The sequence below is a fragment of the Gymnoscopelus microlampas genome (assembly GCF_963454915.1).
Source record: "Gymnoscopelus microlampas genome assembly, chromosome: 21".
NCBI classification, from domain to species: domain Eukaryota; kingdom Metazoa; phylum Chordata; class Actinopteri; order Myctophiformes; family Myctophidae; genus Gymnoscopelus; species Gymnoscopelus microlampas.
The window spans coordinates 23141327-23168762 of NC_139958.1; the positions used below are offsets into that span (position 1 = coordinate 23141327).

The following is a 27436-nucleotide window of genomic DNA, read 5'->3' on the forward strand; positions in this document are numbered from 1 at the left end:
TCATTTGTAGTTTTGGAGATATTTAACTTTAAGCGCCCCATGCATTGTTAATGCGGCAATGGACATTTAAAGGCAGGCTTACAACTACATACTTACGCCTAGTAACCTCATTCATACTTTACAATGTTCATCTTACTGTGGACATGTTTGCCTGAAAAGGAATCTTTGAAATGTTGCATAGTTTTAGAATTGTACTCCTTTAAAAGTTCAGAGATTTATAATGGAGGCGGATGGAAGGTTTTGGGACCTCAAAAAAACACTTTCACCTAGAAACTCCATTCACAGTTCAAAAAATGTGTGTGTGTGTGTGTGTGACACACACACACACACACACACACACACACACACACACACACACACACACACACACACACACACACACACACACACACACACACACAGACTTTTCTGGGAACTCCCTGGAACCCCCCCAAAGACCCCTGGGCTGGGGGTCCCCGGACCCCATTTTGCTTAACGCTTTTTGAAAGTCCTGAAAAACAATATAAATGTATTGTCTGTCGGGCGGAAACCTCATTATGGCCAAAACTACATCTGTCTATCTGCCCGTCTAGCCAGGTCTTAGGAGCTGGCTCACTCTGGCGGCCAGACTGGTGGCTGCATCTGATTCAGTTGAAACAAGAATAGTCGCCCACCACTATTATTTTTTTCTTTTGAAACAAAAGGCATGGGTTTCCGAGGCTACTATTATTTGACACCTACTGTGGAAAAGTACTCACTAACTATATATTTAATAGCCTTGTCAGTTAAAAATAGTCTTCACTTTTGCACTTGGGGTTCGTACATCTACATACACATTCAGATTTAAAATATAAAGTGCTTACCCCTTGGCCACGGATTTTACAATCATGTACGGGCCCTCAGAAGTACCCGTATCTTCCGTATTGTTCAATAAAAATCATTTTAATCCGATTGGTGGCCATTTTCCCATAGAGTTATAATGTACCAACAGTGCAATACACCTCTCAACCGCTAGGGTCGCGCAGTTGAAAGCATACGGAGAAAATGACCACTGATTGGATTCAAATGCTTTTTATTGAACAATACGGAAGATACGGATACTTATGAGGGCCCGTACATGATTGTAACATCCGTGGCCATGGGGTAAGTACTTTATATTTTAAATCTGAATGTGTATGTAGATGTACAAACCCCAAGTGTGAAAGTGCAAAGACAGATGCTGATGTGCGTCAGTGGTTGCCTGGCAACGTCAAGGCAGAAGGCGGTGCGGGCAACGGGGACGGTCTTGAATGTGAGTGACAGGTGCCTCAAAGCGTTTTTTTAGAATCCGCTGGCTGCAAAAAACTGTGGCCGCGCACAACCTGCGTTTAACAGCGGCCAGCCAACTTTTGGTGAGAGCGCGCCCTTACAAGTAAAAGTCCAGTAGTCCAGAGTAAAAGTACAAAAGTATTGGCTTCAAAATATACAAAAAGTACCAAAAGTAAAAGTACTCATTACCAGATATCTCCCACAAGTTTTCAAAATTAATAACAATCTTTTGAAAATAGCAGATCTACAAGCTCACAACACGCTGCGATGCTTATGAGTTTGTTGATCAACTATTTTCAAATAGTCAAAGTTTAAATAAGGCTGAAGTGGTTAATGTATGTTTTGTAAATTTACAAAGTAACTAGAAACTAAAGTTGTCAAATAATTGTAGTGGAGTAAAAGTACAATATTTACCTGAGATGATAAGTAGTAAGTATTGAAAATTGGAAATACTCCAGTAAAGTAAAAAAAAAACACCTCAAAATTATACATAAGTACAGTACTTGAGTACTTTTCACCAACACTGACTACTAGTCCGTACTATGGCATATTATTTCTCAACCACTATTTGACTACTATTAAATGTGACAAGAAAAGGCATTTTCTTTGTGTTTTAATAAACAAATTGGGAGTTTGTGATTGTATGCAAAATTGCCTTTATTTTTCATGTATTTCTTTTCATACATCTGTTGTCAAATAAATAGACATGAGAAGAAGGCAGATGATTCCACCCCCTTCCCATGCCGATTACGCACCGTTTTTTTCTCCACACTGCAAACAATTTTTCATAGAATTTACAACATAAAAAAAAGCTTGACACAAGCTGAAATTACTGCCACCAGCTCAATGCTTACCACCTATTTAACATTGATCTCAATGAGCTGTATTTCTGTAGCAAATCCCAGAAACAAAAATATATATATAGTATTCACAGTTGGAACTATTTACAAATTGTAAGATTACAAAGGAAATGGACAGAAAATGAAGACGTTTCTACAAGAAACAATCTTTCAAAGGGAGGTGGAGACGTTTTCTTTTGTACACGTGGACCTTTCTTTAAATAAACAACCCTTCAACCCTTGTTTAACTTTGAAGATTCCTTTTACAGATCCCTGAAAATATTTTAAATACTCAGTCTTTTATCTAAAAATAAAAAAAAGAAAAAGAAATGCATCATTCAAAGTATTCTCCTTGTGAAGATATAAAAAAAAAGCATTGCATCTGTACAACTGATCATGTACAATATAAACATCACAGGTGAAAAAAAAGTCTCTATAATCAATCCAACTGAACGAGAAAGCAATGACTAAAGCCGGATTTATACTCCGTGCTGTCCAACACCAAAAATAGCAGATCATCAAGCACAACATGTTGCATTGTAGATTGGCTATTTTTGGCAATGGACGCCGTCTTACGATTAAGTATAAATCAGGCTTTACTTGGTCTTAGGAAAACCGATTGGCTAGAGAAGGCATGAAGCAGAAGTACAGGCCTCTAGTGCATCAAACACAAAGAATATAAATTCCTTTAACAAAAATTGTTAGAACAAAACGAAATGAAAATTAAAGCCTGACACTCTTGAGTATGTTAGCTATAACTAGGAGGTCTGAGAGGTTGTAGAAACACTTTGCGTCATAGATAGAACACTGGTAGCGTTATGGCTAATGTATTCCTCGCACAACCCTTTTGACCGGTCACTCGAAACAAATTATGCATTTAATACGTCATTTTCGTTGAACGACACTTTTTAAAAGGGTTGTGGATGAATAAATTAAAAGAAATTAGCCTTAAGGGTCCTACTTATTACAATGCAGGAGGAAGCACTATGGGGTGAGAGCAAACAAATAAACCATCATCCCCAACACAGAACAGGACAATACTTTAAGCCTAATTTATGATTTGTCGTACGACAGAGTCGCTCACAGAATATACTTTCAGCGAGTGACATTGTCACACAACAAAATATAGCTTTGCTCATAATTCACTGAAGGCAGATTTATACTTATTTGCACGCACGTGCCGTGCACCGGAAACAGCAGACCTGTAAGCTCACAACGCGTTGCAATCAGCTGTTTTCGGTATAGATTAAACATAATTAAGTATAAATAAAAATAAAGCATCATTCTGCACTACAGCCATGTGGTTAAAGATAGGCAGCACTTCTTTGTGCATGCATGTTAACACAACCGCAAGTGTCACTTCTCAAAGACATGCCCTCTGTCTATTCAGATTTACTGAATAGTCTTCACATTCATATGGCACATTGATTAATACATTATGTATTCTTCTACCATGCTGTTGCCCATCGAACAAATGGACAAAAAAACAATATAGATTCTTTCCCCACAAAATGTGCACTGACTGGAAATAGATACGTACAACTGTATCTTCAAATGCACTTCCCACCAGGAACTACAGAGGGCAGTATACTGACATTATTACGCACAAAGATATACTGGTACATTATGTCTCATTCATTACAGGAAAAAAAAAACAGACATTCTCAATCACACTGGCACACACAAGTATAGTGTCTTTGAAGAAAGGAAATATTCTAAAAGAGTGGAAACACTGGAATATCATTAATACCATTTTGCAATCTTTGCAACCAAATCCTTAACTTTGCATAAACTATCAACAAGCAGCATGATCCACATTACTGGCTGGTGAAAGCAAGTGAGATTGGACATTATTACAGATTTGCTGAATTAAACATTTTGTTGCTTACATCTCTGTTTTATGTATTTCAAGAAAATGGGAGGTAGAGCAAGAAAGCAGGGTTTCAGGCCAAGTTAGGGCTGGGCCATATCAATAAAACCAAATATCACAATATTTTGGACCAAATACCTCAATATTGTATGGTGAGATCTTATTTTTTCCAAACATTTTCTAAAACAGTTAAAATAGCAGAACTACAAGCAAGCGATGCAATACGTTGTGAGCTTGAAGATTGGCTATTTTAGCTATTTTTGAACATTTTCAAAATAAATTTAAGTATAAAATAGGGCTTAGGTGATTAAAACACTTGCATGTATGTCATATGATATTACGATATCGAGTCTTGTGTCACGATATCGATATTGTATTGATATACTGCCCAGCCCTAGCCCAAGTTCTCAACACCTTTACCCCAGTTTGCCGACTCTGCCACTGGATGAGGACAGTATAGTTTGCTTAATATGGCGAGTGAGTGTGTTGTGGTGGTCATGCCATCTCCCACAGAAAAAAGCATTTTCCCAGTGGGCTTGTGCGTGTCACGTTTATCAATAAGCAGCTAAGTGTGTGCGCATGTGTGCGTTTAGGGATTTGTGTACATGTGGTCTACATAAAGCTTATGGGAGGAGTACAATTAAGTAAAACTGTACAAACCAAGATGGAGGGAACCATGCTGAAATACGACTCATGATTAAAGAAGTTAAAGAGTGCTGCACTAACAAGTGTTTGTAAGTTCTGCGTCCAATGGCAGAGTTGTAAAAAAAAAAAAAAGAGGAGAAAGAAAACAAAAAATACATGCTTTCTCATTTTAAGAGCACCAGAAATCGTAAACAATCTTGAGTAAATATGTGTTTGTCAATAGTCCCATACAGGTAGCTGCATTGTATCCAGATGACTTACATGTTTTTCCCCAAAACCCTGCTTCTTCAGTTCTTCCTCGTCTGGGTTTTTGGCATGGAATATCTGTGCGTGTCTTGTGAGTAGGGATGTTTGGGGACAGTGCTTTCAATTTCTAGAAGATAATACTCGCCTTGACTGGATGCCAGAATTAATTCAATGTTCCCCTACAGTTCTCTGCCCCACACAAACAGGGGATCTTCTCGTCCTCAATGGGGAACTTATAGTCATATGTGATCTCCTCATTTACATTAATCGGTTGTCTGGAGTAGATCACAATCTTCTTTTGGGATTCCACCGTGATCACCTTAGCGTAGCAGTTGGGCTAAGACAAAAAAGAAAATAAAAAGACAAAAAGAAAAGGATAATATTAGAGGGTGGTAGTAACCCCATTAACCCTAGTGTACTTGTTTTGGAGAAATCTTCCATTTCAAACACTGGCCAACTAAGTATACAGGGTTTAAGTGGTTAAGAGTATGGATGCTGACAAGAAAATGAAATCATCAACTGGATGAAGCTCATGACAATAAATAAAGCTTTCAAGGGAACAATGTGTGGCTGTCTTACATTGCAGCTGTGATTGATGAAGCGGGCGAAGTTGCCACACTTGGTGGCATCAATGATTGTGTCATGGTCAACGCGGAACATGTAGCTGCTCCCAATGCCTTCCTCCTCATAGCGTTTCTCCCGCATGTCCGCAATCACCTGGATAAAGAATATTGTTGTTAAGAGTGCGTGTCTTACTCTGTTATATCCTTGTGAAATCACTGCCCTGATTCATAAATACTATTATTACAGAATTTACAAATATCATGGAATATTGTATCTATTCCATAGTCTGCCACAAGAGGGAGCCATGCAGCAATTGTGAATCACTGTTGCACCCTATGGCATCAGTGTTGGTTAATATACCTTTGTATGATATAATGCTCAGTTTGACTGATAATGCGATCACCTTTTTTGTGTCAATCAATTTCTCACCTGTCTGATGTTCTGACCCACATATTCGATCACCATTTCATCAGCAGCAATTGGCTCCATGGCAAACAGACCCCAGTCATGGATGTGCGATCTGCAGAATCTGATCTTCTTCTTACGGAACTGGGAGGGAAGGTGGAAGGAAATCAAAAATATTAAAATTCCACTCTGAAGTTGAAGGGTACTTGGTTGATTTCCTGTGTACAGGCCACCTTTTATAATTTGTTTACCTTCAACTGGTTGAATTTAAGTAGATCACTGTCACAAGCGAAAGAGGACAGTAGGCGCCGTTGTTCTGACCGTCGCTCAGAGCCAGGTCTCGAAGATACATGCACTTGTGCAGGAATACTCATGCCCTGAACAGAAAGAAAATGTATTGAAGACAGGCTTAACTATTGTCCCTTCGCAGGACATGCGCAAAGAGTGAAGGGATTCATCTTTTCCTCTGAGATACATTTAATACATGACTCTGAGGAAGATCGTAAGATCGAAACGTCAGTCATTCTTTATTGTACTAGCACCTGAATAAAAAGGCTATAACTGTCCAAGCTGCTCCAGTGTCAATCTCTTCTGCAACTTTTTTAACCTGATTCCTAGGCTTCTACCCAAAGTGACTGAAACTGACTTTAACCACTGCCAATCTGGCATCCCTACTTTGGGCTTGTGAACAAAAAACGTTTTCCCAAAATAGTGGAAATAGGATATCTACAAACTCACAACGCAATCGCGTTGAGCTTGTAGATCGGCTATTTTCACTATTAGGCGTATGATGAAGTATATAGGGTCCGTTAGATGGTACTACCAGTGCTTTTTCACTGGTTCCATCAACAATCCATTATTGTTAAAACATGGACAAAAAACATGGTGTGGACTGCCTATCCTTTAGCTATTGATAGAAGATTACTAGGTATGCAATTCTTTAACAATTCTTTAGCTTAAGTGCGGTTCCTGGTGTGTCCATGGGTCTAAATCTTGCACCACATTTTGTAATCTATTTCTCACCTGCATGTCCACTAGTGGTTCTTCTATCCCTTCTACTCGTGTGCTCTCAAGGTATTTGATTTTGTCCTTCTTGTCAATCTTATAATATCCCTCACTCCGTGCACAGCCAGTCATATGGTCCCTCATGCCATCATCTCTCCTCTTTCGCTTTATCAAAGGTATACTGGTTGGTGCAAGGGAGTTAAGGAAAGGACAGCAAGCTTTGGAAAAAATGTTACTGGTAAATCGTTTTTAAACTACAAATGACTACAGTACCTCACTTCCTTCTCACTATCTGAAATTATATTCCCAACACTAGTATACATTACATTTTTAGCATTAGCAATCACCGCCAACAGAGGGCACTAACATGCAGTTATGTGGAAAACAACTTAAAAGAATAACCCATGCAAACAATGTAATGGTGTACTTTCATGTTGAGGCTAAGCAGTAAAGGATATGAGGGTGGCTGACCCACAGCGTGTCGTTGAGCCAGTCATTAACATTGTCCTGCTGAAGCATTTTTTCATAGGTGATCTGTAGCAGGCGGATGTCCTCTTCATCGATACCATCATTCCAGATATCGTATAGGATGGTCATCTCCTCAAAGTCTGAGCGTCGGTTACAGATGGGGCCAGGGGGTGTCGTAACGGGGGAAAGACTGGCCAGTAGCAGCTGCTCCCATCCTCGCCGTGCCCTCCTGGGAGGCTTAACTACCACAGGTGCTGCTTCTTCATAGGGCAGGAAGCCATCCTCCGGGGGTAGGACAGTCTGAGCCTCTATCTCAGCTTCCCGGAAGTCCAGGTTTGGGTGGCTTGGGATGTCAGGGGATTTGGTATCCATTCCGTCTTCAGGCACATCTCTGAGATGGGCATCATGATTTTGGGGTAAGAGGGAGGGGGTATCTGAGAGCTCCAAAGACTCAACAGGTGGAGGGACCGCTGGGATCTTTTTGCTCTTAGGCCGGCCAGGCTTTCTCTTGGGTGGGGTGGTGTCAGGTTGCTCTGGAACATCTATGGATGGGACAGCAGTGAGATCTTCTGTGCTAGATGACTGGACCTTGTTCGGTAGGGTGCTCACAGGGGGCTCCTTGAAGACTGGCCTGTCATCCAGACTCTCAGAAGAAGGTTTCCTATGAATAGCCAGGCCTGTAGGGTCAGGGAAGATTGGCGTGAAAGTTAGGTCTCTGCCTGGGGTGCGGGGGACACCAGCACTTAAAACAGGAGATTGGGCAGGATAGGAAAAGGGGCTACCAGGGATGTGTGGGGAGCCAAGCAAAAGGCTGTTTCCTGTTAACGGGGCATCGCTGCCCGGTGTAACAGGGACCATATCAGTACTACTCTGGGACTTGCCCAGACCCCGGGCTCGTTCCATCAGGTCTCTACCAGGAGTGCGGGGGATGTCCTCATCTGTGGGCAGCCTGGCCCGCTGGGGGAGATCAGGGAGGGGGCCGGGTGGAAGCTGAAGGAGGGGGTGGCCTTCTGCACCAGGGTGAGGAGGGAGAGGGAGGTGCATGAAAGGAGCAGGAAGGGATTTGGGGCTAGGTGCAGCTGTCTCTAAATGGGACTGGGTACCTCGTCCAACAGTGCAGGGAACCTCCTCTGGCTCCGTTTTACTCTTGGCATGTTTATCCTGGTCATTCTCAGCCAAGGAGCTGGTTTGAGTGGGTTGTTGGAGGCTTTTAACAACACACTGAGTCTCTGTCTTCATTACAGAAACACCACTGTCTGGCCCTTCAACTGAAAGACAACCAAAATACGATCGATAACATCAGTACTTAAATAAAGAAAGGCTGCTTGTACATATCTTACATTTCACCTGAACAACACAGAATAAATCATTAGGAGGGGGCTCAAACCTTTAGGAGATGGAGGTCGCACGTCATCCACACTACTATGCCCATGATCCACTGCTTCTTCACTGGGGCTATGAGCTCTGCTTTTGGGCTTACTGCCAAGTTCCTCCTTGGGTTCCTCATCCTCTGGGGCAGGTCCTGGAGGTGTGCTGGGTGGCTTGGCCTCTGCCTCCGTCTCCACCTCCTCATCAGAAGATGAAGACGAAGATGATGAAGATGATGAAGATGTTCGAACACGATCCTCTTTACCCTCGTCCTCCACATCTACTGCCATCTCCTCCCTCTCCTCCTCCTCCTCTTCCTCAACCTCTTCCTCTGAGCTTGACTCGTACTCAGAAGAGTCGCCACTACTCTCTGCTGATGAGTCCGAGGAGGCTTTGTAAGATGAACTCTCAACTTCTGTCGGAATTTAGAAACAAAATGCTAAGTTACAGAGGAGAGGCATTATATACACAACAAATTACCACTTATTATGAGAGGCAGTTTTGTACCCTCATCAGATGAATCAGACGATTCACTTTCGCTGGATGACTCCCTCTCTCGTTCATCTTCATCATCTTCTTCTTCCCCACTCTGCTAAAGAGACAAGCAAACCATTAATTCTAAATATAATAGAGTACACTGTCCAAATAGGATACAATCCATACAAGATAACGACAAAGAAACATAGTCAATATTAACCACTTGAACCCTATACCTCGTTAACCGGGGTCCCCCAGGGGATCTACATACTGTATTTGGTGTTTGGTCCCCTTCTATTTCCCTCTACAGCAAATCTCTTCGCGGGAGAATAGCCGATCTCCAAGTTGTGAGTTCAGCCAAATGTTCGCCTATTATGACAGCCCAGAATAGGGTCGCTCGGGTTCAAGTGGTTAAGGTTGGACATAGTTACAGGAAGTCTTTTCACACATTTATTCATTTTTACATTTGCTGGAAATGGAGTTAGATCCAGAAAGTCTTGTTTGTGCAAAAAAAAGGCAAGACACATTAGTGGTCTAAAACCTATTATTATTAGTGTATCTGACTACATCCAGGCTGACACCCAGTCAGTCAGCTTGCAGGGTGTGCTACAATGAGGTATATGCAGGGACAGAGTCTGTCATAGATTAAGACAGGGTTCATGAAATTGGTGACAGCAGGTGTCCCCCCTTCTCTTAAAATCCCAGAAAGACTGCAAAATCATAATGGCATGTTGCAAATGGCAACATAGGGCCAATAGTCATTGTTTAACTGTTCAGCCAGACAAATAAGTGTCAAGGCAGGGTATGTCCAGAGAAAGACAGAGGGGGGATTTGAAAGAAAAAAAATGTAATCTGGCTGGCTATATTCAGGGAAAACCATCAATAATATGAATAGGCCTATTTATAATGTGTGTGTAAAGATAATACCAAATACACTGAGTATTATATTATTGTATATTATTTATCAGTGGAGGGACGCATCATTTATTTTATTAATAGGCGATGTTGCATTAGTGATGTGTATATCACAAGTTACTCACAATGGGATGATCTAAGTCAAATTATTGTTATGTTGTTTAGAGGAATACGTCACCCCCATGTCTTTTAGTTTTCCTATCAATTACTCACCTGTGAGTGTGAAGCCTTTGCATGTATAGAGAATTTTAGTTTGTGTTACATTCCTTCATGGTGAATGAAGAATCCAAAAACACTTGATGAATTGAAAAAGAAATCGGAGTCATAACGCTCCGAGTATTATCCAACTGTCGTGGGGTGATTTTAGTTCACAATCACACGCTCGCCCCGGTGTGCTCCTCACTCGTCCGTGAAGTGTTTTTAAAAGTTTGAGAGAATATTTTATGAGGAACATGGGACTGGTTACTTGGATTATAATCTGAGAGCTGTGTTGGAGTTTATAAGCAATTTCTTAATATAGTTTCTGTTGTTGTTAATCCTGGACCCCATATTTTCAAGTATTTTCTTCGTTTTTGTATTCTTCATTCACCATGAAGGAATGCAACACAAACAAAAATTGTCCATAAATCCAAGGCTTCATGGGGTGAATAATAATTGATTCGAGGTGAAGTATTCCTTTAAGAGTGCTGGCCATTTATTTCTCAACATTTTAGTTGACTTCCTTCTTTTTAAAATTGTTTGTGAGAACTTTTGTAGAAGGGCACATTTGGACCAGTACATGAGATCAGAGGTGTCATTTGAGAAAAAATGCCTATAATGACATGCTGAAAAAAGGGATGCCAGGTTGAAAGTGGTTAATAAATGTATGGTTGCAGACACACACCGGATGGTTTGAGATGCACTCAGTGCCAATATAAAATCAGATTAATCTGCAAAAAAAGAGAAATATATGAAAAAATATGCATAAAAGAATCAAATTTGAGGTTATAATGTGAATGCTCGAAGGTGGTAACTGCCATCCCCTGGGACCCCAAATGATGCCCCTGCATGAGATAATCTCTGTCCACATCAGCATATGACCAGTACTACATGGATGCGATGTGGTTTGATAAAGGCAGCAACAGTTATAACTTCATGAGGAAAATCTACAAGCATATTAACCAAATCATTGATAAATGAGGCTGATGGACCATCACACACAGACAAGCGCACACACACATCTTTTAACCCATTGAGACCTGAAGCCGATTCCACATGGCTCCTAAATCTCAACAGTATTCTGAAAAACGTTTGTTTCTATATCAGTGGTGCTCAATCTTTTTCATGTCAAGGACCCCCAAAATGATATGTATTTGGCCGCGGACCCCCATCAGAATATGTTGTTCCAGGGACCCCCAGAAGCAAAGATTTGAGTTAAAAATGTTCGCTTTAAAAATATATATATTCAAAGATTTGCACACATTTTCACGATTTTTCAGAAATAGCAGATCTACAAGCTCGTAGCACGGCACCGAGTGCCGCGCTATGAGCTTGTATATCTGCTATTTTTGAATAGCCCAAAGTGTAAAATAATGCTTTTTAGCTCAAATCTAAAAATGACACAGTTCCAGGTCTTAATGGGTTAAATACACAAATAAACAAGCCAGCAAGTAATGACGGATAGCTCACCTTTTCTAACAACACCCTCTCGGAGGCCGCGGTTTCATCTGGTTCCTCCTCCCTATCAGACAACGACTCTTCCTTCCCAGAAGTTTCTACTTCTTCCTCCCCCTCGCTGTCCAGAGGTCGCGATTGTCGTCGTTTTGCAGACAGGCCCTCGCCATCCGTTTTGGAATCTGATGGGAGCTCAGCTTGGTCTCGATCCCGTTCTAAATTAAATTAATCGTGAGAATTATATAGCCATTAGAAATGTTGTTATGTACCTAGTACCTTCAGGAGCAGCCAATATTATTGACTTGCGCACGTGGCACATTCAGCCTTTTGCTCTTTATTACAACCCCCATGAGTTGACCCCCTTAGCAGAGCCACATCCCACTCATCACCCAGCCTTAAAAAAAATGAGGTTGAATAGGCCTAACACTATGAAAAAGGTTTTCGCTCTGTTGAGTTTTAGTTGTAGAGGGTTACCTTCATCCTCCAACTCGTCATCCACAGGAGTTGAAGGCCGGGCTCGCTTGTTGTCACCGGCAGCTATAGCCTCAGGCTTCCTTTTCACCTAAAGATAACATGTGACTCAGTTACACCAACTTCACCAAATCAAGGTAACCAAGGTGCGACAATTGTATTCCTCATCATACAGTATGTTTGCTGAAGTATAAATTAATCTCAGGGATTACCTTAAAGGAGGGTAAGCGGATGGCTCCTCGCAGGGAAATGCCCAGGCCCATCCCCTCATATCCCAGTCCCTCTCCCTTGTTCCAGTTTTCCAGCAGACTGGAAGCTATGGTCTCTTTCGGTTTAGGTCTCTCCTCTTCCTTTCCCTCTCCAGCTTTCACTGGAGTAAGGGATGCCTGGGTGAACAACAAATACTTAATGTATGTCTATCATCTTGACACGAAAGCAAATTGAAACAGGATGAAAGTTCATATGGGTTAGAGCAGGGGTCCGCAACCTTTTTGACATGAAGCGCCATGTTTTCATTGACTTGATAGTCAGTGTGCCCGCCATATCAACATTAAGTTTAATTATGACAGCACATCAAAATGTAATATTTCCAACTGATTTTGGTTGTCCATAGGCTATACATAACTTATGTATTTTTCTTCTTATGTAATATTTTCTGTCACATCAGGATGTAATGATCATTAGCCTCAGAGCAATAACTCGACTATCTCTCAGACTCCCTCCCCAGTCAGAGATAGGAGTTTAAATTAATGTAGAATTATGTGCAGGATGTAATTGTATATAGAGACTAACCTTTTTTGAATATTTAATTTAAGAAAAAAAACTCTCTCTCACCCTTATGCTAGTGTGCCAATGTTGGCACCCGTGCCAACATCTACCCCTGGGTTAGAGTGTTCACTATTGTTACTGTCAGGTTGAAACTACTGTGTCTACTGTGCTGTTGTTGTGATAATTCCTGTAATCATCAAACCAACTTACTAACTCAATATCATGTCACATAAAGGCAAGATTGTTACCTTGATAAAAAAAATCAAAATCAAAAACTGATTTGTCAAGTCTTTAGTCATGTCATTGTTACCTCTGCCAAGTGCCAAGGAGGTTGTTTCCACCCCCATCTGTTTGTGTGTCTGTCTGTGACCAGCATATCTCAAAATATTAATAGCCAGATTACCATGGAATTTGCTTTGCAGTGACCCCATGACCTTTCCTCTAGCGACACCATCAGGCCAAACTTTCAAAGGCGAGATTTTCAGGCCTGGGTAGAGGTCGACATTCCACAGGGCATTCTTACAGTAATGATTATACTGTGTACAACATTGAATTATTTAGATTATTTTTCTGTTTTTTTAAAACTCACAAGTTATAGTAACCCATAATCCCCAAAGTATGTGTGTAACAAGGAACAATCATCAACTCTGTGATGAAACTGCACTGATAAGTTAATAAAATGTATAACTCACCTTGGCTGAGCGTTCCTTCTTGTCCCACCAGTCATCAAAAGCCCTAAACGCCACCACCTCCACCATTTTGCGGTTGAGGTCCCTCTTCATGATGGCCTTCAGCTCTTTGACAATGACCATCAGTACTCCATCTACTGTGGCCTTGTGGGGGTCTTCCTTTTTATCCTCATATCCAGGGGGAGGAACAGCAGGGTTGAATTTTGGCATGCTGGGATGTGGCCAAAGTTGTCCGGGGTCCCCTGCAGTATTGGATTGTATATCACCCATGGAAAGGGGTTGGAAGGGTCCCCCGAATGCGCCCGCCGCACCTGCAGCACCCATGAAGTGAGGGTACGGGTAGGGCCCCCTGGTCTGAGCGATGCGACTCAGCATCTGGGTCTGCATCTGGAAGGACATGTGAACGCTGCCCCACTGTGGAAGATAGTTCATCAGTTCCATCTGCACCATGGTGGGCATCATGCTGGAAGCATAGGGGCCCATGTGAGGCAGCATATGGTGGGGAACCCCAGGTGGACCAGCCAGGTGGTGTGAGGGCATGTGAGGGTGTGGAATAGCATACCCAGTCTGATGGGGGAGAGGGGGGAATCCTGGAGGAAGCATAGGAATGGTCTGATGGGGGGACACTGCAGAGTTCATCACAATGCTCTTGGCACAGTCTTCACCGGTGATTGGTGTTCCAGGCATCTCATCATCAGAGATTTCCATGTCTTCCCCGGATGATTGATGGCCCTATGCAGGAGGTGACACAATCTGAATTTAGCTTGATTTTGTATGGTATTATGTGCTACAACATCTTTCTAATCTAGTGTAAGGCTTTTCCCTTTTACTTCATTCCAACAATATAAAAAATACATCCACCCCATCATTATAAACCACACAAACCCACAAATTGCTTTCAATTCTAAGCTACACATTACAGCCTGCTCAATTAACATTTTACAGAATTTAACCACATGAATCCTATCGTTTCTATTCTGGACATGTCATAATAGACGAACATTTGGCAAAACAAATGGTGAATGCAGCTTGAAACACAACGCATTATGAGCTTGTAGATTTTCTATTTTCAGGGGACCGACCAAGTATAGAACCCTGAGGCACCCCGGTCAACAAAGTATATCAGGTGTAAGTGGATTAAATTGCTGTTTAAGTTAAAACAAGAGCAGCCAATGACATGGCTCAAGTTCAAAGTTACCGTAAGTATATTCAATAACAAATGCCCATGTTTTTGACATCATCATTTAATCACGAAATGTATTATATGAATGTAAAAAAAATAGAGATATTAAAGGGGGTGTAAGTGATTTTGGTTAAAAATAAGCATTAAATAGCTCTATATTCCCATAGTAATCATTGCAATATAGTCTTTGTTCAGTAACAGGTGTCTTCCCATCTCTCCAGCTCTTTTAGTAAACAGAAAATACATTTTCAGGTCAGGATACAATTTCATCCAATCAGGAGAGAGAACTCATACAGGATAAACAAGTGAAATTGGAAGTGAAGAAACAAAAGGATGAGCAGACAAAATTGGAATTGGAACATTATAAATCGGGGGTTCTCACTCCTGATTGGATGAAATTGCTAACCCACCAGAAAATATATTTTGTTATTAAAAGGTTGGAGAGATGGGGAGACCCCCGTTACAGAACACTTTATAGCAATGATTACAATCAAACCCACTCTTCCCGCCCAAAACTACCGGCTGACAGGTGCCACCCCAGCCCGTAGGAGTATGTGCAATGACCGCTATCACCCTCCCCGGCCGGCTTCCATCCCCCGAACACGGCCCAATTGTGTTTGCATAGACGCGCGACAAAGCCAGATGCACCACGGTGGGTTTGAACCCACAACCCCATGGTGGTGGGCAGGGACTTTACCACTGCGCCACCTGAGCACCCCGAGCTTTAACCTTTTAACAAAAAACTGAAAATATCACTTAGCATTTAACCACTCATGCCCCATTTCATTAATAATAACAACAATAATACATGGCATTTATATAGCGCTTTTCATAAATAGCAGATATAGCCGATCTAGAAACACAAACAAAATAAATATTTTTAAAACATGCTCAAAATAGGGACACCAGGATGAAAGTGGTTAATTATCTTCACTTGTATTGATTATAGAATAACATTTGAAACAACTGGAAATGAAACGAAACCACACACAGTCAACTAAGCATTGGGAGTGGCATCTTTACCCAAATGACCAGTTTGCAATGTTTGCTTTGTGATAAAATGAAATGTGAGACATGAGACACTGTGGCCAATCCTGACTGTCAGGCTCAGCAAAACCAGGAAGTGTATTGCTGAATGGGGCCCACAGCCAGCCACCGTTTCCCTCCCAGTTGCGTGTCTCGTGAGTGTTAGAAAGAGGAAATGAAAGTGTTCTATTCCCCAACAGCAGAACGGCTCTTATTACTCCTTTTGGAGGACAGCACAAGGTGTAGAAATACAATGAGGTTATAGGCCAGTTACAACTGGACTAAAAATAAACATGCAAACCTATTTTCTTGTAATGAAGGTTCATGCATTTATTAAGACCATGGCTATGGACAATAATGTAATCTAAGACTCAGCATTCATTAAATAAATAAATCGGGTATATTGTTTTACAAAAACTAACAAGACCTTATCCTATTTTATACACGAGCCACAGCCTGTTTCCCTATGGATAATATGATATTTCTGACTACTTCTTCAGCAAATTTTCTCAGCCAAGACTCAAGAGCAAAGCGTAAAAGAGGATTGATAAAACCAACTAAGGGGAATGTTGCGACACAATTTCAAGATAACTTTTTTCTTCGCATTTCAGTTTGGTCCCCCAAGTAAACAAAACAACTCTCTCTCCGTTAAGTTAGAAAGAAAACATGTTTTTAACTCCCAATAATCCTTTGCTCTCAGTTCAGCAATTGTTTGACATGCTTTGGACCAAAATGTCCTCTAACAGTGCCCACTTTGAGAACCAATGCTCTACAACGTTGGTTCTCAAAGTGAGGTCTGGCAACCCCCAGGGGTCCTTGGGGGGGATCCAGGGGGTCCCCAGCAAAAGTAGTTAATATAGCGCCACAATCATTCTAACCACTTTATCCATATGTTATCCATAAAATAGCAGATACTTTGTGCTGCATGGCGAGCTGCTATATCTGCTATTTTTTTAAATGTTTGGAACATTTTAGCTTTTTGTTCTTACATAAATCTTCTCTTCTGGGGGTCCCTGGCACAAAACATTTTCAGACGGGGTCCGCGGGCAAATACATATCAATTTGGAGGTCCTTGAAAAAGTTCTGTACAAGGCTTAAAGAAATGAGAAAGCTTACTACTACCATCTCCCAATGAAGCCAAATCACACTTCCTGCACCCTCTGGGTAGTGGGTAACTCTGTTATGGGACACTAGCTGTAAGAACAACATTGCAATCTGCTCATTACAAATGTCACATATCACTTGTGTGCAATGACCCTATTCATAATGGACAGAACTATTTCAGGTTTTAGGTAAACTACAAACTGGGGACAATTTTTTTTATTGTGTTAGTAAAAACCTCCAACGAGGCCCTCAACAACCAGGCTCCCCACTACCTCTCTGAACTCCTCCAACGCCACGCCCCCTCCCGCTCTCTCAGGTCTGGTGATGCCAACTTGCTGGACATCCCCAGGACAAAGAAACGAACCTGGGGTGACAGGGCCTTCTCGGTGGCAGCCCCCTCCCTCCGGAACTCACTCCCGGGTCACATCAAAGATGCCCCCACCCTCGCCACGTTTAAAACCACACTCAAAACCCACCTTTTCAGACTTGAATTCCCTACCCAATCCTAATCCCCCCTTTTTACCTTTACTTCTATCACTTTTAACCTTTTAACTAGTTTTTCCTAATAAAGTTGTTTTCATTTTGCGGCAGTTTTGTAAAGCGACTTTGAGTATAAAGAAAAGCGCTATATAAAATGTATATATTATTATTATCGTTATGTCTTACCGTGTCCATTATTTCAGGTGGCGTATGGTTTCCAAAACAGCCATCTTTGAGGTCATTGGTGTTCATCTTCTCATGGACAGGAGAGCTGATCCTCTTGAGCAAGGAGGCTGTTCCAGGGATTGGCTCATCATCATCCGAGTCTGGCAGTGGGGTTGGACTAATATCTTCCAGGCCTGTACTAGAGGGACGAGAGTTATGCTGACCACCATGAGAACCCCCTGTGTAAGGTGGGATTGGGGACAGCTGAGAGGATGAGGAGGATATGGGACTTCCCTCCATTCGCACTTCAGTGTCTGAGTCACGCTCAGCCAGGAAGGGCAGCAGCTTTGTCCTTTTTTCTTTGAGGAGCATCTCAATGCGGGAGTCCAGGCTATTTCGCTCTGAATCCATCGTGGGGGTGCCAGGCGAAGGACAGTGCTCCGGCGTTTGAGGAGGAGGGGGTGTGGTTGGCTGGTGGACAGGCTCTGGAGGTGGTTCAGGGATTGGTGGGGTTTCTGGCCTCTCCTTGCCTGACATAAAGTCAGTGGCAGCTGCCAGGGGTGGTTGGGGGGGTCTGCCTCCTGCCTCCCGCTGGACGGGATGAGGGAAGGGGGGCTCTGAAGGAGGGAATGCAGGTGGCATGGGAGACGGAAAGGGAGAGAAGGATGACTTAAAGTTGGCTGCAGCAGCAGGGGGAGGTGGTGTGTAAGCAAATGAAGAGGTGGATGGTGGTGGTTCAGGTGGAGCAAGTTGCTGCTTGAAGCCAACTTGCTCAGCGGCGGTACTTCGATAGTTTGTATTCCGGTACTGTTGCCTCTCCGGTCTGCGGTTATAAGCATCCTGGAACTTGCTCTCGTGTCTGCGGGACTTGTAGGCCGCCGAACCTTCGGCTCGGCTGGCCTGGTATGCAGGAGTGGTCTGCCGGCTGGAATAATTGGAATCTTGAGAGAAGGGTGTACCTGTCTGGCGTGGGGTAAGCGGTGTTCCTTGGGACTGAGGCGTATCCTGCCTTAGGCTGGAGTAAGCTGTGTCCAAGGACAGAGGGGTGCTGGCGCTGTTGGGGGTCACTGTTCCTCCCACAGCTGACACACTGCTCTCAGACAGCCTGCGGATACTAGGCTCACAGGCCTAAGTGGATATGAAATAACAACGTTAAAGGAGGAGCTGCATTGAAGGAAACACATATTTAAACACACAAGAAAGCATCTAGCAATGCCAGCACAGCAATTAAATATTCCCCTCGTTTTAACCCCTTTCTTAGAATACATACAAAATAAATAATGCAACTGGCAAAAAAATAAAACAGCAAATTAGTAGGGGAGAAGTATCCTTGTAATTCTGAGCTGATTGGACTACATGCCACATTGCTCCAGCCTGCAGTACATGTTCCAATAATTGTGCTGCTCCCCTTCCCAGTCAAGGGGCTGACTACATTGCATCATCAGTCTCTTTTACCACCTGCTGTACTGATTAAGTGGATTAGAGATGACATTGTCAGTTTAAATTGGCAATTTCTCCATTCATTGATTCCAAGAAGAATATCATTCAATAACAATAACTACAGCATCGTCTGAACCAATTCAACAGATCATTCAGACAAGCAGAAAGTGTGAGTTTTCACCACATTAACCCTAACATCTCTAAATTCATAATAGCCTGATATTCTGTGAAAATAAGCAAACATTCTGCGAAAATAGCAGATCTACAAGCTCACAACTCATTGTGAGTGTGTAGATGGGCTATTTTTGGCAAAAAGATTTAGTGTAGAGGGAAAACGTTGGGGAATACAGTAATACAGACCCCTGGGGGACCCAGTTAACAAAGAATACAGTATAGGGTTAATACACTTAAAAAGGAGTAGTTCACCCAAAAAAATACTTATTTTCTATCAATTACACACCCCATGAAGCATTGGATTCATGGAGAATTTTTTGTCGCATTCCTAAACCAATAATTTGATTACCGGTGGAAAGATGCTAATGTATCCGGTAGGAGACACGAAGGAGACTCTTTGAGTCACAAAAACATATCCATGAATTCAAGTCTCCATGTGGTGACCAATCGATAGGAAACTATGCCTTTAATACTCTTTGTAAGTTCCTTCATGTTTCGTCTTTTTTTTTTTCTCTGTAAAGTGAACCTCTTACCAGTAGGGCTTCTGCTAGGCTACGAGGGGAAACCTCTCTAGACTCCTCCCCACCAAGAGGAAGTGTCCAAGGAGTGTAACTGCCATTCATAAGGCGCTGGAAGTACCTTAGGCGCTTCTCACCTGAATGGGAAACATAAGGTCAGGTTGGGTTTAGGGACAAAATGACCAAATAGAATCTTTTCCACAGCAAGACAAATTCAAGAGTAAGTATTAAATATTATTTTATCAAAAGCCTGAAAGTAAACAACATAAGACACTTTTCTTGGTCAGTTTCCTCATATAATGTTAAAACATTTGCCCAATTAAAAAATAGCAAATGTATCAACTGCTAATATGGAAAATTAAATAATTGGGCAATTTCAACTACAAATTGTGACCGATATATAAATGCTATATTACACATTCAATATTAACAATATAGTTTAACCAAACTAAAGCAGTTTGTGCATAGCATTTATCTCATAGAATATAATGATAAATGCTGCTTATTTCATATACTGCATTTATTCTTATGAATAAATTCATCAAATGTGCCGTTATCGTTTATGAACTGCACTAGAATTGACAAAAAGTGAGACTGTCTCTTTAAGAGAATATAAAGAAACAATCATAGTGTCACAGAAAAGAGTAGATTTGTTAGAGGACAGGCTAAAAGGACCAGTGCAAACCTCAGTGCATTTAATGTAATGCTATTTCTAAGTAGAATTAGGAATTATATTAATAATTCACGTTGCTTTTGTGCTTATTTAAATTAAAACCAAGCCATAAGACTGAGACAGTATCAATAAGATCAGAACCATTGTTTTACCTTTGAAGTAAAACTAATAAATGCAATTATATAATATACACACACACACACCTGACCATGCAGGCCAGGTGTTTGTCTATATTCTCAGTTCTCACTAAATTGATTGATTGCCAGCACTACATTAAATACTGCCATCCTTACAAAAAACAAAAAATAAATAGCCCAACAACATCAAGTTAAGTTGTATTTCTATGTAGATCTGAAATTTCACAATGGAACTCATTACACAGCACCTTTACTTCGGCTCCAGGCTCGTGGGAGCAGTCTAGCAGCACTCAATGAAATTCAATTATCCAACGTTACCAAGCAACGGACGTAAATGTGTAGCCTACACGTGACCACAGCACTCCTAATAATTTCAATAACATAAAATATTACTCCGAATATTTTACACCAGCCCCAAAATACTAATAATAATTGTGCAAAACTAACAAGTCATCATTTTACGCAGCTGAAATGTTGTTTACCTTTAGGGTCAAGCTCCACGTGGATAATGTTCCCCATGACAGACGTGTTATGAAGCGTCCGGACAGCATCCTTGGCGGCTTTTACGTTCTCAAATACAACTTTGGCTATTCCCAGGTGCTTTTTGTTCTTCGGGTTGTACAAGATTTCCACTTCTTCTATGTCTCCGAATTTCTTGCACATGTCGTTCAAAAACCCTTCTCTGATGTTATCGTTCAGCCTTGCAAATGTCACCTCCTTTGGAGGCACGGGGCCGATGTAGCATTCATCGATCTAAAAAAGAAAAGAAAAGAAAGGGAATCTAGTTAGAAGTATCGATGGTTCGGGTCAACTTTTAACGAATCGTAACGATGCATCACTGTGCAACGTTGTCCTCGGATGTAAGCCTGTACAGTTATAAAGTTCCAACCTTAGGGCGCCGTTTATTCCAAATAAACACGTTCTAAGTCAAATTAGGTTATGCACTGGATGAGTAGCCTATAATCTACGTTACAATTTTATGCATAAGCCTTAAAACAATCAAACTAAATGTTGAACATCGGAGGGGGGTGTGTCTGACTGCCTCGCATTTGACAGCCCCCCGCGAACCAAAACTTCAGAAAAAAACATGGTAAGTTTCTTTAAGTCCAAAGTGCTTTGCCCAGATTTTCTACCTTAAACTTCGGAACAGGCAGATCCGTCTCCTTGTATTTCGTCCAGAGACGACCGATTCTCGGGTCTCGGACATCCACGGGTGGGATCCCAGGATTCTGTAGGGGAAACAATGTTTAGTTCCATGCAAAAACTTGGGAAGCAGGAGGCGACAATAACTTGTTGCAAAGTTGAAGGGCGCTACTGACAGAATATCAACTAGAGCTGTGTCCCCCAGTAACTGATATTTTTGTCACGATGTGTGCAAGATGCAGATGCACTGTGTCGCGTCAAGCCCAAAGCAATAACAATCTGGGCAACATTAACCCATCATGGAGGTCGGTTACTCCGTTACGATTGTAGCGTTCACCGCATCAAAGGCGGATGTAAACGATCCACTCACGGGCATGCTGAAAGTCTGTCCATCGTAGCGATACAGTTTGTGCGACCCCTTCTTCAACGCCGGGTCAATAATCAACTTGTAACTTCTCCAGTGATTTCGCTTCTCCCCCGAAGTGCCAACGGGATGATGGCTGTCCATGCCGTTCGACAAACCTGGAACGAGAGCCAGCGTTAGAAAGCGACCATGAGGGGAACACAGAGCCACTAATTACCCAATAATAAGGTAGCAAACATATACAGCTGATCCTAGTTTGCTTACAGGGTCCCATAGGCTGGCATACTAACAGTGAAATGGGGGCTAGCGTATCCCAGTTACCGAAACAGACATTAGGCTACAGAAAGAAAAAAGAACAAGCTTACTTGAAGTCTGCTTTCTGCCATGGTCCTCGTTCAGTCTATTTCTTTCCCCTGCTGGCTTGGACATGATTTGTCCGATCGAATGCGTTATTTATTTTTGAAAAAACAAAATCGTTTTCCTTTCGCTCGTTACATTACATGATTTAGCTTAAAGAATACTGCCTCCTTTTAGCGAGAGCCAACACATATTGTGTGCCTCTAGTCTGGAGCTTCTGTCTCTCCCACAATACACCGCTGAGCTTGCCCTCCTCCTGTGATATTCGCACTTTCGTTACAAAGTTCTTTCCGTGACTCCATGTTATTTAAAATTGATACCGGGATGAATAAAATGACAACGTTGTTAAATGATTGTATTAGTTATATTCACGCAATCACATGATGTTAATGTATAATAATAAATTGTTGTGTGGCCTGGACATGAAATAGATTTTTGTGTTGAATCTGCTGATTGCATTTACCTAAATGGCAAACAAGACGGACAGAAGGGGCAATAATTTTTAAACCGGTTCTAACGCTAATAAAACGATATGTGCATTTAGGCCTGTGTGTTTTGGGGGATCCGAAAACATAAGACTATGCTCGTTTCTGTCTTAGTATAGGAATAGGCTGCGAGATGGTGATATGGACTGTTGATGTGAAAGGTCTGGAGAAGCTAACACAGGAATACAATTATCATTTGAAACATCAGTTGATTTCCATAAAAAATATATCCCTAGGCTATCGAACACCTCGTTACGTTTAAGCCTGTTATTTTTCGGCAAGCCACTATTGCTCCATACAAACTAATCCGGCATGCCTATTGTTTATTACCTTATTCGAAGCTTTATTTTTCATTTAATTTATTGTTTTACCTTTACTGTATATTCTCGTGTATGGGGAGTTTAAGTCAATAGGCCTTTGTGGACAGTATGGCCAACAAAACTGTGGTTTTGCAAACAACACTGCTTGATATTTTGCAGTGCTCGGGCAATTGGCTGGTTAACAGTAGCAGCTACGGCGGCCAATCAGAACGAGGCACCATTTCAGCATTCTGCTATTAGAGGCACGGCTCAGGAATCCTTCAACAGAGAGCAGAGAGAGGGGGCTGAGCGCTCTCGGCAGCCATTTTCCTAAAACAGGACTCAATGGCCTATATGGGTTTCCTTTGTTCCAAAAGGGATCTTATACTTGCTTTCCTCACCTCTCATGGACTATGATAAAACTATGATTCCTCCTTTAAAGGATTGAGAAGAAGGAAGATAAAATACTGGATGTAATCCCTTTGACATTTTGAACCTTTTTTCCTCTGCCTGGAATCCATCTTTGTCTTAACTGGGTCATGGCACACCCATATAGTATTTATGTTTCTAAAGTAAAAAAGAAAAAAATACCAAATGTTGTGAATAAACCAGCTTATAGATTTGGAGGTGAATTTAGAGAAAAAACACAGTGTAACTCAATGTGTAATGGCATATTGTTGGCATTGCACTGTATGGCCTTATAGGATATGATTAGCAATGAGTAAGTTCAATTCTTTTATAATTTAACAATTTTGAGTTACTTGAGTTGTGTATATATGGGGCATGCAGTAACTGTTATTAAAAGTGTTTAATCAAATTGATCATATGGAACAATGGTATCAACCAGCTCTTCAAAATGTTCACTGGCATGCTGGTATAAGATTATCCATTCCACATTGTGTAGCTACCATTGCTCCTCAAATGACAGACTGCAGGCCAGGACAAATATGGCCTTTTTCTAAATAGTTTCATGGTGTTGTCTGAAAATTGGCTGTAGATTCATCATAACTCCTTTGAATTGAATTATAACTTAAACTGATCTTATTTTCTCTCATGTTTAACACCCTGAAGACAGTTAAATATTAGGCTACTCTCTCAAGTTGTACATTTGAGTGTTGAGACTGCTTAAATCATTCTCAGGTATTGGCTCTATTTGGCAGTAAAGAACCTAACATTTGAGTAATGTTGCCTGACCTTCCTTCAAGGGTACATTTCACTTTCTTGAGAATTCTAGGCAGACAGGCAGTCTTTTCAGAGTGTCTTCAGCTGCTTAAAACTGATCTAGTAATTCTTAGAGGAAACAGATGGAGCCAAAATTGATGAAAATATTTACCTTAGCATTTTGTTGAACAGTATTTAACAGGCCTAAATGCAGGGGCAGAAGGAATGTTTTCAGTTCCATCTTCGGATCTTCTATTAATGGCATTAAGAAAGGATGGGATACATCTCCTGAAAAGAAGGAAATCCATTAGCTTGACAGCTAGTTCTTTGGAAGTTTTTTTTTTAATCAATGGTAGGCATTGCCTCTTAACCAACGAAATTGCAGCACACCTTCAAGCATCATCTGTGTGGGCAATATGCTGCACACAATCTCTTTTCTTGGAGACAGGATTGCAGCAGTCCAGTTTTCCTCGTCCATTTCAAGAATGTGAGTCTACACAACACTACATTGGAAGGGTTGTTTGGAAAGGTAATTCATTCTTGAGTGTTTCTCCAGTGTAAGTATTATGTAAGTATGTTCTCAGAGAAGGTAATTGTGGTCATGTCATTTCTTAAGTGTTACAAACACAGCCAACAATGACTGTTGTAAACTATAGTCTATGAGTACAAACATATATTTTATTCATGTGTATATTGTAATAAGAGACTTACAGTTATTCAAAACATGCAGTCCCACAAAGAATCTAAAAAGAGCTCTAAAATCTTATGGGCAGAAATATCTTGTGTAATTCACTGCCTTCCTTTGTCCAAAAAAGACCTTTAGATGTCTGCTAGCCTGCATTTGTTTTAAAGACTTCTCTGCTGTTCTCTGATTCAAAATGGCTTCTTCACAGACAAAGGAGAGAGAACTGTGTGCTGTAAATGTTGCTGCGCCATAACTGGGTGAGGCTCGATCATTCGAAGGGGAGGTCGTTCTCAGTCAGTACTTCTCAGTTTGACCAAAATGTATCAGTATAGCTACACTATAAAAGCACCAACAACGAAGACCATCATTTGTTTTTAAACATTAATGAGTGTAGGTAGGATTTTTAAAGCCTAATATAATTACAATCCACAATGTGTGTGCAGAAAACGCAGCATTGCACAAGCGGCCATTCAAAGTCCCGTCGCCTGGTTACAAAACGGCAGCTCAGACCTCTCACATCCAGTCCAGACTGGTCTGTGGCAGCAACAGTAACCTGATAATACTGGACGGTTGCCATGGGTGCTCAGTATTATTTTCCGTCGTGCAACGGTGCCGAGCGCCGAAAATAGCCGATCTACACGTTCACAACGCGTCGCTGTCTTGACGCCTTGTGAGCTTGCAGATCGGCTATTTTCGGCGAGGGAGATAGCCCCATGAAATCAGACCAGAGTGAACATGAACGAGCCCGCACCTCCCCCACACACACACGCACACACACACTCACAGCCATATAAGGTCAACAGAGAACGTTTTGCAATAGAGAGGCGATGCCGTTTATTTCTCTCAAGATTCTGGAGGGGGATCCGTGTGGTGCTTCCGAGAAGTCTCTTTAAGAGTTTCCCTTCCCTGCAAAAAAAGAAGAGAATGGCTCGTGGTTCGCGCTTTCAAACCAGCTTATCTCAGAGGACGCACCAAATAGGCTACAATACAAGATGTAATCCAGTCAGTGGGTAAAAAGGGCAAAGCAGAAGACAGGGGAAATGAAGCAGGGGTGAGAGAGAGTTGTGATTATTGACGCACGTATACATGGGTCTGTGGCTGCCCCCCCCTAGTAGGGCACTATTCATGATCAGGTATTCCATTTTGTTTGTCTTGTTCTAGGATCATGTTACATAACCACCGTGCCATAGAATCCTATTATTGTGCTTTGTTTGTTTGACATTTCTAAATAGAGTAAATGTTCTTTAGAGTAAAGGTTCTTTGTGTTCAGTTTAAAACGCTAAAATAACACAATTGGCAAAGTTCGAGAACCGAATCATGTGGCCAAGAAGAGCTGCGTTTACAGAGCAAACTGGTTGTTGAGAGCAGAGCAGAGCGCCAGAGGCCTGTTTGTCTTGTTCCCCGGTTAGGCGTCCCGTGCACTGCAGTGCACAGCAGCACACATTCACATTCCTTTCCACCCTGTTAGGTCACGAGCCTAGAGGACATTCTCTTCTCTAGCAAAGGGCCATGGGCACTGTGGAAATCAGGAAACCTTAAACAGTGCATATATATATATATATATATATATATATATATATATATATATATATATATATATATATATATATATATATATATGATAAGCTATAAATAAAATACATGTACATTGTCTATATTACTTGTATTGGTAACAGGATAGGTGGGACATCTGGGCACCTCGATGTAAAATGGTCTATTTTGTCCAAAATGTAAAAAAAAAAGAAAGAAAAATTGTAAAATGTTTTAAAGTAAGCATATGCATGATTAGAACATTCGACAATTAAGGTCTAAAACGACAAAACCTGTATATCCAGTCATTTTGGGGCATACACCATAAGTAAAATATAAGTAAAATTAAGTCTGATAATGATGTACCGTGCATGTTCACATCATGTATACTTCACATTACTTAAGACCATTTTTCAAATATTTAATTTATATTTTCGACAAAATAGTACATTTTACATCGAGGTGCCCATCCTGTATCCCTTGCATTTCTGTCTTTAAAGCCGATGCCAAAGGTATTCTTTTACATTTTATATAGCTGTCCTTTTGTGTATTGGTGCTGGCACAGACGGATCTCTCTCCACATACGGAGACTTGATTGCTGGACTCGGGTGCTTCCCTGCATGCGGGCGAGGCGATGAAACATTGAAATCATTCTTCAAAAGGATCTACACGGATATCATTTGGATAGGATTGGCTACATGGTAGGATATAGGCTACAATAAAAAACATAGGCTAATGGTAATTTCCATCGAGGCATACAATTCTGATTGAGCAACATGCTCATTCATTAGGCCATAATTTGTCATTAATCATTCAAACTTAAAGGAATCTTCCAAGATATA

General features: G+C 41.4%; 1 protein-coding gene across 5 annotated transcripts; it reads right to left on the reverse strand.

The window, feature by feature from the left end:
• Nucleotides 1–1932: 1932 nt before the first annotated feature.
• Nucleotides 1933–26647, reverse strand: setd1ba (SET domain containing 1B, histone lysine methyltransferase a). Of its 5 annotated transcripts, none has more exons than XM_084046878.1 (19): nucleotides 25091–26647; nucleotides 22443–24882; nucleotides 22084–22235; nucleotides 21704–21799; nucleotides 21053–21323; nucleotides 19776–19897; nucleotides 17650–18756; nucleotides 13674–14402; nucleotides 12426–12599; nucleotides 12217–12304; nucleotides 11758–11957; nucleotides 9205–9289; nucleotides 8717–9112; nucleotides 7320–8597; nucleotides 6880–7049; nucleotides 6108–6233; nucleotides 5881–6000; nucleotides 5467–5604; nucleotides 1933–5224 (listed from the first exon to the last, which is right to left on the reverse strand). In XM_084046878.1, exons 2-19 carry the CDS (start codon nucleotides 22504–22506, stop codon nucleotides 5051–5053), a joined length of 5490 nt encoding a protein of 1829 aa, XP_083903004.1. In that variant the 5' UTR covers nucleotides 22507–24882; nucleotides 25091–26647; the 3' UTR covers nucleotides 1933–5050. The 5 variants fall into 5 exon arrangements, with proteins under 5 accessions (XP_083903004.1, XP_083903003.1, XP_083903006.1 ...); XM_084046877.1 differs by having other exon boundaries at nucleotides 22443–24667; nucleotides 24770–26647; XM_084046880.1 differs by having other exon boundaries at nucleotides 24552–26647.
• Nucleotides 26648–27436: the final 789 nt, after the last annotated feature.